The sequence below is a fragment of the Rhinolophus ferrumequinum genome, chromosome 15 (assembly GCF_004115265.2).
Source record: "Rhinolophus ferrumequinum isolate MPI-CBG mRhiFer1 chromosome 15, mRhiFer1_v1.p, whole genome shotgun sequence".
Lineage (NCBI taxonomy): Eukaryota > Metazoa > Chordata > Mammalia > Chiroptera > Rhinolophidae > Rhinolophus > Rhinolophus ferrumequinum.
In genome coordinates this window covers 50146157-50159400 of record NC_046298.1, presented here as the reverse complement: position 1 = coordinate 50159400, position 13244 = coordinate 50146157, and the positions used below count along the sequence as shown (strand labels likewise).

The 13244-nt window shown below is 46.3% G+C and overlaps 1 protein-coding gene across 1 annotated transcript; it reads right to left on the bottom strand.

The window, feature by feature from the left end:
* Positions 1-2528: 2528 nt before the first annotated feature.
* On the bottom strand, positions 2529-11163 carry LOC117034602 (zinc finger protein 530-like). Its single transcript, XM_033127758.1, has 3 exons — positions 10913-11163; positions 8375-8501; positions 2529-7429 (listed from the first exon to the last, which is right to left on the bottom strand). Exons 1-3 carry the CDS (start codon positions 10943-10945, stop codon positions 6045-6047), a joined length of 1545 nt encoding a protein of 514 aa, XP_032983649.1. The 5' UTR covers positions 10946-11163; the 3' UTR covers positions 2529-6044.
* Between the last annotated feature and the right edge of the window lie 2081 nt (positions 11164-13244).

The window sequence follows — 13244 nt, the reverse complement described above, 5'->3', positions numbered from 1 at the left end:
TGGGGAATGAATTTTAACAGCAGCAAAGCAAGTAACAACAGAGATTTTCCTTTGAGACAATGCTACATTTGAGTTGCTATGGTTTCCACTGAGGGTGACCAGAGCCACCTGGCCACCAAGGACTCTCCACCAAGGGAGTACTCTAGACCAGAAGGCCCATGTACTCAATTGCTTACAAGGATGGGAGACCCCAGTAGAGTGCCCAAGTGCCCTTTGACCTCAGCACTGGTGGGTGACAAGAGTGGCCCCAACAGTCCCTCTGGAGGAAGCCTCTCCTTGCTTCCTTTGGGGATGAGCCTTTGTCTTGAAAATTGGCCAGTGATACTAATCACCTCTTTAGTCACTGCCTGGAAACTAGGGTCAAACCCGCTGTTCAGTGCATCCAGTCAGCCAGCCAAGAGCGGTACAGACAAGGCCATCACTGTGCCAACTGTCCTGTGTATAAAGGTGAGAAACAAGGAAAGGTCACTGCCATTGAAAGAAAAGTTTAATGTTATTCACAGCTCCCCTAGAAATGAGGGCTCGCCACGCAGGACACCAGGCCACAGAATACCATGTTTGGTAAGTGGAAGCAGGAGCAGACGCCAGGGGAGACAAGGCCACAGGCGTTATTTGGGTTTCCCAGGGAAAAGCAAGACAAGGCAGAGGGAAAAGTTTAGGATTCTCAAAGTTTTGGTGAACTTTGGGTTATAGGTCCTTATAGCTGGTAGAGGGTTGCCTTGTACCTGGTCCTGGCATGACCAAGGCTGAAGAATATTGCCCCCTGGGGTGTGAGGGCCAGACAGAGAAGGTCTGGTTCTGGACTGGTTAATTTGTTTATCGAAAGCCCTGAGGGGGGGATAAAAAGCATGCTCCCAGCAGGGCCCTGTGCTATTTTTAAGAACTCTCCCAGGGAGGGACACTCTCCCCAGCCAGAAAGGTTTAAGATGTCCAAACATCAAAATATACAGAAAATAAAAAATGATTAATAGTGTCATTCCTCTTGGATAAACTTTATCATCCAAATTCACTGTTTAGCCTCCACAGTGATGCCGAATGTACATCTCTCTCTCGAAATGATGAAAATTAAGACACGGTATGAGGTCTGGGGGAAAGGAGAAAAGCCCATCTTAGTAAAATGCTCCTACAGAGATGGTACCACCTTCAAAGGGTTTGCTCCTAATTGCAAATCATGCTCTCAAAAGACCAAAAACATGCACATACAAACAACTGTTACAGAGCGCTGAATGACCACTCAGAAGCTGTGAGTAAAACAGTCTCCTTGCTCTTCATTTCCTGTGAAGCTCTTAGAATGGACACTGAGGTTCAATGTGTGTGGTCAGCCATGAGGGAGAATAATCCAGAGAGGTTACAGGAAACACAAGGAGACTCCAGGCAGCCCTAAAACAAGTACTTGAAGTGACACATACCTCTGGGGCCCTCAGAATGTGTCCATTCTGCCTGTCAGTGTGTTCCAAACCCAGAAATCACAATTGGTTTTTCATATACTTGTTGAATTCTCTTGAGATATTCCTTCTAAGAATGCGACTTTATCTAGGAAGTCCAGTGCATTTGGTCAACCATGAAAGAAAGAATGACAGGTTATAAAGGAAACACGGAGAAAGAGATGGTACCACCTTCAAAGGGTCTGCTGAACCATGTGGCCCAATTGGCAGGACTGCCTTCACCCCAGCAGAGCCCTTTCCTGCTCTAGGACCCACTGATGCTGGCGTCTTCCATGTCTCCCCAGTGGATGAACAGTATTCCTAGTTCAGGAAAAGTTTCTCGAAATCAAAGAAGTCTACCAAGAACTACGCTTTCTTTTTTCTTGCATGGAGATTCAAGAACCAAACAGTCTCTGTGGGGTATTTGTGCATCTGTGTCCTCATACCTACTTTGTGTCAATACCTCACTTATAACTCTCAGGTGCTGGGTGTGCTTTATTTATACTGGTTGTGTGCATACACATTTTGTTGTGGATGTGGTGTATGCATGTGTCCGGGTTGTGTGGAGGGTGTCAGCATCCTACGTGGTCACACATGTTCCCAGGCTGTATGTGAGGTATCCCCAGGATGTGCTAAGGACTGTCAATCTGACATCCGTCACACAGGGTCCCCAAATCTGACTGTGTCTCCAGGCTGCACTGCAATGTCACCACCATCCACCCATCCCATCCAATACTTGAATGCATTTCCAGGTTGTGCCACTGTCACATACCTGTCTGCTGGGACCAGACCTCAATCACTCATCAATATCTAGTGCACAGGATATTGGGGGTGAGGGTGAGCATATTAATAGAATGAGATGCAATGAGGCAAATTGGGCATGCTGCAAACTGTAATGGACACAGTTCATTATTTCAAGTAAATAATAAAAAAGAGGTAAGTGCCTATAAGTTAACAGACTTACGAGTCCGACATTTTGTATACTAACTGTATTTAGTCTGCCTTAAAGAAAAAATTTTGAGAAAATTGACAAAATTCAGCACTGATAACACATTTATCATATTTTAAAATATTTTTATTTTGTGTAAGAAAGTTATTGGCATTATGAAAAAGTGCTAGCATTGTAGGAAAGCATTAAGAAGGTATGCATTAAATGACATGTCTGGGTTTTCTAAGTAAAATACCCCACTAATGTACATGAGGAGAAATGAAACAAGATTCTGTAAATAATGATGGAAGACTGGGGAAGGGTTCGTGAGTCTTCATAAGACAGTATTTCCCACTTTTGTGCATATTTGAAAATAGCCATTACAAAAGGTAGACCATATCCTTATATCAGTAATTTTATGTTGAGAACGAGTTTAAAAAGGGCACAAGGATACTTTTTTGTATCAAAATATACATTTAAAATGTGCATTAAAGTCAACTGTACGTCAATTAAACAGTTTAAGCTACAAATACTGAAACATCGACACTTCCTAATCATTTCACTAAGTTTTGGTATTATCTATGTTCCTGAGGTTTTTTGTGGCTACTGGATCAATAAGGTGGAAATAGAATGGTGTGCTACCACTAACTCTTTAGGTAAGCAGTTTGAAACTGGCCACAGTGGAAGTATTTACCCCAAGAACATTAGCAAACACACAATTTAGGGCTTGATTTATTGTATTGTTTAATGCAATATATTGCATGTTTATTCCTAGAAAAGTAATGAAGAATATGTTAATACCGTAATGCTGATAAAACTTAACAGTACATGGTATAGATGGCCATTATATTGTGCAGACCACACACAAAAAAATGACTAAATATTTTTCCACTATTCAAAAACAACTATTTCATGTGCAGAAAATAAGTTGTTCTCATCACTGAAGAATGAGTAAAATTCCAACATGTCTTTGTTGTTTCATTGTCTCGTTACTAAAAGGCAAATAGCCAAATGTCATAAAATAGAAAACAGGCCAAAGATAAGAACAGGCATTTTACTGAAGAAGACAAACAAGTTGCAAATACATAATATAATGCTCAACATCATAAATCCTTAGGAAAAGGCAATTAAAACCAGTAAGATACCACCAGACACTTATTTTAAAAGAGCAAAAATTAAAAAGTGATCTTACCAGGTCACTTACAAGGATGTAAAAGAACTGGAAGTCTCACAAACCGTTGGCGGGAATGCAGACAACCATTTTAGATTACAGCTCGGCAATTTCTTAAAAAGTTAGATATTCACCTACCCCATGACTCAGACATTGCACTCTGAGTTATTAATATAAATGAAACATATACCCATATAAAGAATTATAAACAAATGTTCCTATCAGCTTTATTTTTAATAGCTAACACTTGAAATAACCCAAATGTCTATAAACAGATGAATGGATAAACATAGTTGACTATACACAGAAGAGAAAGCCACTCAGAAATAAGAATGAAATATTAGGGGCTGGCCCGGTGGCTCAGGTGGTTGGAGCACCGTGTTCCTAACACCGCGGTCACCGGTTCGATTCCTACATGGGCGAGTGAGCCGCGCCCTCTACAGCAAAGATTATGAACAATGGCTCTCCCTGGAGCTGGGCTGTTGTGAGCAGCTGGAGGTCGGCGTGGGTTGGAGTGGGCTACCATGTGCTGCTATGAGTGGCCAGCAGCCAGTGAGAGCTGTCGTGAGCTGCTATGAGCAGCCGACCTATGACTAGCAACTGACTTCTTCAGCTGGGGGGAATGCAAGGTTCATAATACCACCAGCATGGGTCAGGGCGCTGTGTCCTACACAACTAGACTGAGAACCAATGGCTTGAACCAGAGTGGGGGAGTGGGGAGGAGACGGAAGAAGGGGGAAAAAAAAAGAAATACTCATACAAGCACCGTTTATGAATCTCGGTTAACTTATGCGGCATCAATGAAACCAGAAAGAGTAAACACTTTGTGATCAGTCATGAATTTCTAGGAAATGCAATCAATTGTAAAGGAACATAAATAATCCATGGTTTCCTGGAGGGCTGGGTAGAGATTATAAAAGGGCATGAGAAAAATATGCAAGTGACAGATATGTCCATTATCATGTTAATGGTCTCATGAGTTTATACATGTCAAAACTTATCAAGTTGTATACTTTAAATGCGTACAACTTATCCTGTTAATTATACCTTAATACAGCTTTAAAAAAATGGTTTACAATAAAATCTAAATCTAGCACTCTTCAGAAATCAGGTTTGGCAACTCTGTATTGACTCCACTATCTCACTCATGCCTTGAGGGAAAGCCATCCTTTCCTTGGTGGCAGGAAATACTGGCAAACAATGAAGGCCATTTCCACCTGAGTCAAGAAGAATGTTGAGTCACCAAAGCCACATCCCTAAACTAGAGGGCCTCCCTCCTGTCCAAACTTTTGGCCTTGAGGTGAACAGCTCAGTCTACAGGAATTCACAAAACCCTAAGACCATTTTGTCTGCCAATGACTTCAGCTACACAAGATAAACATACCTGGAAGTCCCAAGATTTGGGGGCATGCTCGAAACTGGAACTGTGGATGCATCTTTAGAAGAGGCACATACCACGCAGTTTTCTACAGTCTCCTCCACTCTGTTGATCCCATGTTTCTGTACCAGTTATGGTCTCCACTGCCCATGGAGTCTTACAATTAGTGACACTAGCGTACTGAACTCTGGGTATCAGGGCATGTGGCTCCTTTGCAGAGCCTTGGATTATATTTTACTCAGCAGTGCTGGACATTATGTGCTGTCTCCTGTGAGCAAGATGAAAATTATGTTGACTCCAGAAGCACTGAAAGTGTCACAACTACCCCTTCCTCAGGGTGACCTCTGGCATCCAGGAAACATTTTAAGACCACACAGCAGTCTTTCTTAGGAGGCTCTGGCAGCAATGTAAACTAGGACAAACTGGAGGACCACCATCATACTGTCCCCTCTGAGGCACAGTTTGGATCCTCACAAAATGTTTCCCCTTCAAGTTGGCAGTCCTATTGTGCTCTCAAACTACCCACATAGTGAACAGAGTCCAAGATTAAAGGTGCTTAAACGAAAAGGCCCTTATTGCACAAACCAGAAAAATGAGCAACAGGAAGTTTCTGATTTGGTAACTTGGAAGCTGGAAAACTTCATCACAAGCACTACCTGAGACCAACTATGTCCCTGAAAAAGCTAGTCCTCCTCTGAAAGCCACCAGAACTCAGAGTTCTCTGGGCCAGCATAGGCTCAGGTCCATGCCCTAACTTGTCAGAGAGAAGGGCTCAGGACACTCGGGATTTCCTGCAACAAAAGGGAGAACAGAGGTCTGCTTCCTTGAGCTGGTTAGGGTGGTGGCTGATGCACGCTGTGTGGACCTGCCAGGTAACAGGGGTGAAATGGCTTCTGCCACAGAAATTGCCAGTAACATAAGTCTGGCAAGGACCCCAGGACAGGTTAAACACACTTCCCCCATAACCAAAACTTATGGGTAATCTCCAGTCTGTGGATGTCTGGATATATGAGTCAATTCAAGCAGACAGCTCTTCTCAGAGGCTTTCCTCCAACACTGTTATACTAAGGAAAGAGCCTTTCTCCAGTGTGAACTCTTCGATGTTGACTGAGGTCAGATTTGCAGCTAAACAATTTCCCACATTCATTGCATGTGAGCTCTCCTATGTCGAAGGAGGCCAGAGCTCTGGCTAAAAGATCTCCCACATTCACTGCACTCATAAGGCTTTGCTCCAGTGTGAACTGTCCGGTGTCGAATGAGGTGAGTTTTGCGGCTAAAGAATTTCCCACATTCACTACACTCATGAGGCCTTTCTCCAGTGTGAACTCTTTGGTGCTGAATGAGGACAGATTTCTGGCTAAAGGATTTCCCACAATCAAAGCACTCATAAGGCCTTTCTCCAGTGTGAACTCTTTGGTGTTGAATGAGGACAGATTTCTCACTAAAAGACTTCCCACATTCAATGCACTCATAAGGCCTTTCTCCAGTGTGAACTCTCCAGTGTCGAATGAGGTGAGTTTTACAGCTAAATGATTTCCCACATTCAGTGCACTCATAAGGTCTTGCTCTAGTGTGCACTCTCTTATGTTGCAGGAGGCCAGAACTTTGGCTAAACGATTTTCCACACTCACTGCATTTATAAGGCCTTTCATTAGTGTGAACTCTCTGGTGTTTAATGAGGATGGATTTCTGGATAAAGGATTTCCCGCATTCACTGCACTCATAAGGCCTTTCTCCAGTGTGAATTCTTTGATGTTGAATGAGGTCAGATTTCTGACTAAAAGATCGCCCACATTCAATGCACTTATAGGGCTTTGCTCCAGTGTGAACTCTCCAGTGTCGAATGAGGTGGGTTTTGCGGCTAAAGAACTTGCCACATTCACCACACTCATAAGTCCTTTCTCCAATGTGAGTTTGCTGATGCTGAACAAGTCTGTATTTGCAGCTGAAGGTTTTCCCACATTTGCTGCAGTCATCAAGCCCTTCTCCAGTACAGACTCTCTGGTGGGGAAGTGGGTATGTGTTGCTGAAAACTCTCTTGCTTTCAATCCATTTGTCATGACTTTTTCCACCGTTAAAGGGCTCCCCACACTTGATGGTGCTATGTGGCTTTTCACCATCAGGAGTGACCTGATGCTGGAGAAGGCCCAAGGTAGCTAGAAAGTCCTTTCCATCCTCCCCACAGGTGAATGGCTTCCCTGACATGTGGAATCTGCAGCTTGTCATACACGAGGCCCTGTCCATATCCAATTTGAAGATTTTCTTTCCAGTACCATGCTTTTGGTGCTGGTGAATGTTTTCACTGAACCAGAAGCCTCTGGATGCCCCACCTAAGTATGACTCCTGCCCAGGACATGGCGCTTGGAGCTTAGTCAGATGTAAAATGTCTTTTAAGGCTGGGACACACTTCTCACAGGGGTGAGTTTTCTGGATGGATGGACCTGCCTTTGGAGTCCTGACCTGTGAGTCTCCTATAGAAACACTCTGCTCAGAAGGTAACTTGTCATCCTCGGCACCACACCAACAGTCTGGAAGAAGAGAAATGCTTATAAAGTGCATGTTAACTTTGGTGGGAGGAGGAAGTCCCATCGAAATGTCTGTCATACACATACATTCAAACCAAAGAATGAATCCATGGGATATTTTTCAGTATGAGGCAGCAATTTGAAGGGAGGGCTACTTTGTAGTACTGAGATTCTAGGGATCATAGAATGGGGACACTTTCAGGTACAAAAGGCAGAAGTATGGGGTGCCACACAGGGAGGAGAGCCAGATAAAATGACAAATCAGAAAAGTGTGAAGTGTATGAAATAACGTATATATATTATGTGTGTCCAGTGGTACTTGTACCAAAACACTAGTGTACACAAGGCAGATTCCTGGTATGATCTGAACACAGATCTGAGATCATCCTGGCATGTCCACTCTGTGACTCAGGGCTCTCCTCCCCAAACTCCCAGCTGGGTAAGGACCTGAATGAAGCAAGTCCTTAGGGAAAGACAGGATTTGTGAGTGGTCAAAAATGGTCCAGAGCAACTCAGGAAACAATAAACTATAGGAAAAATATAATATTACAATAAAATCTCAAAAGCAAAAGGACCATGGACCACGTAATTAGTAACCGTGACAATACTTACAATTCCTGATACAGGTGTTCACAAGGAAATGTTAGCTGGAAGAGGACAGAATCTGGGGCACAAGGTGGCATCGACACAGTCATCCTGCCACGGACAGGGAAAGGTGAAATCCATTAGGCTGACTGCCAAACACCTAACTCCCAGGCCCTTACCTACACACCTAGGGCTGCTTGAGGAGCGCACGTGATTCAGCGCTGGCACCCACAGCACATGTGCCAAGGGAGTGGCGAAGCCAGCAGAGCCAATAGTCTGGCTGTGGAAAGGGCAGAGCTGCCTCTGGGACAGGGGAAAGAGAGAGACCAGATACGGACACTGAGAGGAATGTGAAGGTCTTACCCAAGGATGCTGTAAGTGCAAAATTCTCTAGCATCACATCACGGTACAGGAACCTCTGAGCCTCATCAAGGAGGCCCCACTCCTCCTGGCAGAAATAAATGGCCACATCTTCAAAGGTCACACAGCCCTGCCATGATGAGGACAGTTCGTTGCATGATCAGCTTCTCTCCCCAAGTGCATCCATTCACTTATCCCCTGCTCACCCACTTCCCAATTTCCCCACCTCAGAGGAGATATCAGGCCCTGGTGCTGCTGATGTGTACTCTCTTCTCATGGTCCCTCTGATCACTGTGCCCATCTACGGCAACATTAGACGATCTCTGAGCCCTGGGCCTGCATGCAGGGAAGCACTCCCCCTTGTCAGGTCATTCTCCTAGGATCCCCCAGATCATGCCTCCTAGACACAACCAAGGGTGTTGGCTCCTTTTTCACCCTATGTCCTCAATGCTCGGGCCCTCAGGCCACCAGTTCTCACTCCCTCTCCACATGAACATCACTTTATACCACGTCTCTCTGAGTCACACCTCCACCCTACCCTGCAGCATAGGCATCTCCCTATCTTTCCCAAATGTTACCCAACACATGGCATATAGATAGTACCTGGCAAATTCAGACAGGATCCAGTACTAGCCCAAACCTCCAATGGTCCTCAGTGCCATCAGCAGCCCAGAATCCTGCTCTACAGGTCTTCCTGCCTGACTCTGCTCCTTGCTTCAACCTTACCCACTCAGAACCACTTGTAGATCTCAGGTACTTACTGTGTTTCCCCGAAAATGAGACTTAGCCAGACCATCAGCTCTAATGGGTCTTTTGGAGCAATGTATATATCCTCCCAAAATTCATATGTTAAAACCTAACCCCTGATGTGATGGTATTTAAAGATGGGTAATTGGGAAATTAATCAGTTTTAGATTGGGCCAGGAGGGTGAGACCCACATGATGGGATTAGCATACTTATGTAAAGAGAAAAAGAATCCTTGCTCTCTCCACTCGCACCAAGGTCATATGCGAATACAGCTACCTGCAAGACAGGAAGAGTTCCTGACCAGGAACAGAATCTGCCAGCTGTTTGATTTTGGACTGTCCAGCCTCAGAACTGTGAGAAATAAAGGTATTTTGTTTTAGCTGCCCAAGCTGACTAAGACACAAGCTCTACCCTGGTCCACACAGTACTATCCACCACCTTTCGCTGATGTCCATCCTGAACCCCTCCCCAGAGCCCCAGACCTGCATGTCTAGTTGTTCACTTAATACCTCTACTCAGATACTTAACACAGTCAAAGCAAAACTCTTAATATCCTGAATGAAAAGTAATCCTACTACCGACTTCCACATCCCAGTTGATGGGAGTTTCCATCCTTTCAGCTCCCAAACCCAAAAACCTTACAGTCATCCCTGACTTCTACTATTTTCTCTCTCCCCTTCCAAGTCAGAAAATCAGAGCAGATCTACTGAAAAAACTGATTCAGAATCCAAGCATTTCTACACCTCCTAGTCCATACCACATTGGTCCACATCACCAACACTCATCTGGACTACTGCATTAGCCTCCTCCCTGGTCTTCCTACCATCTTCTTCAAACCCTCAGTCTGTTCTCCATGCTGTAGCCACGGGGAGCCTGATGAGGGGTTTGCCAGATCAACTCCCTCCTCTGCTCCAAACCTCCATTGTTCCCATCACTTCCAGATTAGACACCCAACTTCTCAGGGAGCTGTCCCAGGCCTGACTCCTGTACTCTTGCACTCTGTTCCCATGATGAAAAGAAATTTGAGGTTCCCTTGTACCAGTTCAGTCATACCTCCAAGAGTCTAAACATACTGGTACCTATATCTGGGGCAACCTGCCTTCATACCTCATACGATTGGATGCTAGTAATAGGAACCCTCAGCCTGGTCTGAGGATCCCGGGCTTAAGATTTGTTCAGAGTCCCCAGGCCTAAGGGCTGGTAGAGTGATAGGTGAAGAGTGCAGGGATCATGAGTGGGATCAGGACCAGTGAGGTTCTGGAACACCCTCCACTCACTCACCTCTGTAGGATCCATATGTGCTTTTGTACTTATAACAATCTGTGTGAAGAGAGAGGTTCTGAGGGGCAGGGTTCAATGGGCTCTGGACAAAGCCCCCTCTGTCTCCTATTTTCATTCCCTTTCCAGTTTGTTCCTCTTAGCAGCTTTTGAAAAACGTTGTAAAGCTTAATTCAGGCGTAGCCTTTTCTGTTCACAACTTTCTATGGATCCCAGCGTCCTGACAATGGCAGCCTGTCACCCAGGACCACGTTGACTCACACTCTCTGTTCCATGCGGATACGACCAGATTTTCCAAATCTTCCCGGCTCAGTCGACCCTCCATGTCTTTACTCGGCCGGCCCCTCTGCCTGTAACCCTCTCCTATATCCCGTCACACCGGATGTCACCCACGAGTGCCTCACTGTCCTAGACGCCGGGGCTTAGGCTGCAGGATGTGAACAGGCGCCCCGCACCCGGGGCTTTAGGATTCGGGTGGGGTGAGGGCGGTGAGGATCCGGGGGACACGCACTCACCTGAGCCGGGTCCCTCAACGCGGCCGCCGCCATCCGACTCTGTGGGCGGAGCAGGGCCGGGAGCGGCGGGAGATCCGGACCGAGACCTGGCAGCAGAGTCTCCGCAGCCCAGTGCCTCAGACCCGCCTCTGTGCAGCAGAGACAACTCCTCCCGTGCCTCCTCGGGTCCGTCACCTCAGATACGACCCAGCGCTCCTCAGTCTGTGAGGTACACAGACCCAACGGCCGCCAAAACGACCGCCACGCGGAAAACGCCGGAAGTCCCGCCCCAACGCAATGCGCACGCAGGGAATTGACTCTCTCCTGAGCATTCATTGGCTTAATGACGCTGGCGCCCGGCGCAGAGTCTTCTGGGTAGTGTAGTTCTCACAGCAGCAAAGGTCCAGGATCCGGGAGCCCCTCACCTGGACCTCCAGGAGAAATTGGCACCGCGAGAGATGCCGGGAAGTGTCTCTAACCTCAAGGGGAGGAGGGGGAGGGACTTCGCTTCTTCCTTAAGGGGCCGTACTCAACACTTGATTAAGGGTGTGTTGTCTGCAACTGATTAGGTAAGTGTTTAGTGACATTATTTCAGACTTTGAAGCTTAGCATACCTCCTGGAGTCTGAAAGTATTATTTCAGGTGCTCCCAATGACTATAAATCCAAAGGGATGTTTCATTGAATAGAGTCACTCGGACACAAAATGTATCCACTCTTAACTGGAACCGAATAAACATTTTTCTTTCTCTTCAAGTGCCTGGAGCCTGACGTGTTAGAATCAGTTTTGTGAATTTCAGTATGTTGGGTGAAGAACAAGAGAGAAAGACTCCACAAAGGGACAGGACAGAGAAGTGAGAGGTGGGACAGTGCAGCCTTACCCAGCAAGTGCAGGAGCCCACAGTTCCCTAGCATCACATTTGTGGGGACAGAGTCAGCACAGTTTCCAGGCTCTTGGCCTCACGTGGAAAGGTGCTGGCTCGGGTAGTAAATGGCCATCAACTGTGATGGACAGCCATCAGCTGTGGCTAGTTGGCTGTCAGATGTAACCAGTGAGCCACTGGCCACTAATATAACTGTCATGGCTATGCTAGCAGCGGATGGTGGCTGAGCTAGTAAGCTCGGATTGCAGTTAGCAAGAGAGGTTGGTTGGCAGAAAAGCGGTCGGTGGTTGCGGATGGTGTGGCTCCTGCATCCTGTGTCTTCAATCCAGCCACCAGCGAGATTATAGTGGTATGACTCCCCTATATATGGCTCCGTGGGTGTTCCTTTTTGGCCTCACCATATCCTGCGTTCTTACGAGGGGAGTGGGAGCTGAGGCCCCACATGACACCCTGCATGACAACATTCTAGTACTGGGTACTCTGGGCCAGGTCTAACTGTTCACATTTTTCCCAGGTGAAGGTTACAGTCATATCACCAATGCCTGGAAAGTCAGAGGCAGTAAGTGTAACGGTGACCCTGTATCTTTTGTTTTTGAAATTTGGACCTCTGATGTAATTCGATTTGACAGTGGTTTGGCTTGGGACTTTCTGAAAGTTTTAATTTTTTTTCCTTTCTTTGCTTTCCCCTCCTCCTACCAAACCTTGATGATTCTTTTTACTGTGCATTTACTATGTATTCCAGTTTCAATGGTTCTGTTTACTTCAGACCAGTGTGTACACCTGACCTGATAATTTGGGAGGGGTTTTTGCATCTGTATGGGATTCACTCCTGACCCTGGGGCAGACCAGCCTCTAGGACGTGCTTTTTCTTGAAGTTCCTGTCCAACTGCTCCTTCCTTTGTTCTGCCCCTCCTTACGTGTCTATAAAACCTATGGCAGTATTAAGAGTGGGAAGGCAGTCTTTGTGACAGGGAGTACACTTCCTTCCCTTAATGCTGGCATTTTGGAATAAAACATGCTTTTCTTTCCACCACACTCACTTGTGGGGACAGAGCCAGGAGTGCAGTTTCCAGGCTCTCGGCTTCACGTGGAAAGATGCTGGCTCAGGTAGTAAATGGCCATCAACTGTGATTGGATGGCCATCAGCTGTGGCTAGTTGGCCGTCAGCTGTAACCAGTGAGCCATTGGCCAGTAATATAACTGCCGTGGCTAGGCTGGCAAAAAATGGGGGCTAGCAAGAAGATGATGGCTGAGCTAGCAAGCGGCGGAGTGAGGGTTGCGGACCGTGTGGCTCCTGTTTCCTGTGTCTCCAACCCAGCCGCCAGTGAGAATATAGTGGTATGACTCCCCTATCTATGGCTCCGTGGGTGTTCCTTTTTGGTCTCACCATGTCCTGCGTTCTTATGTGGGGAGCGGGAGCAGAGACCCTGCAGGCCGCCCTGCATGACAAATGGCGCATCGAGCATGACAT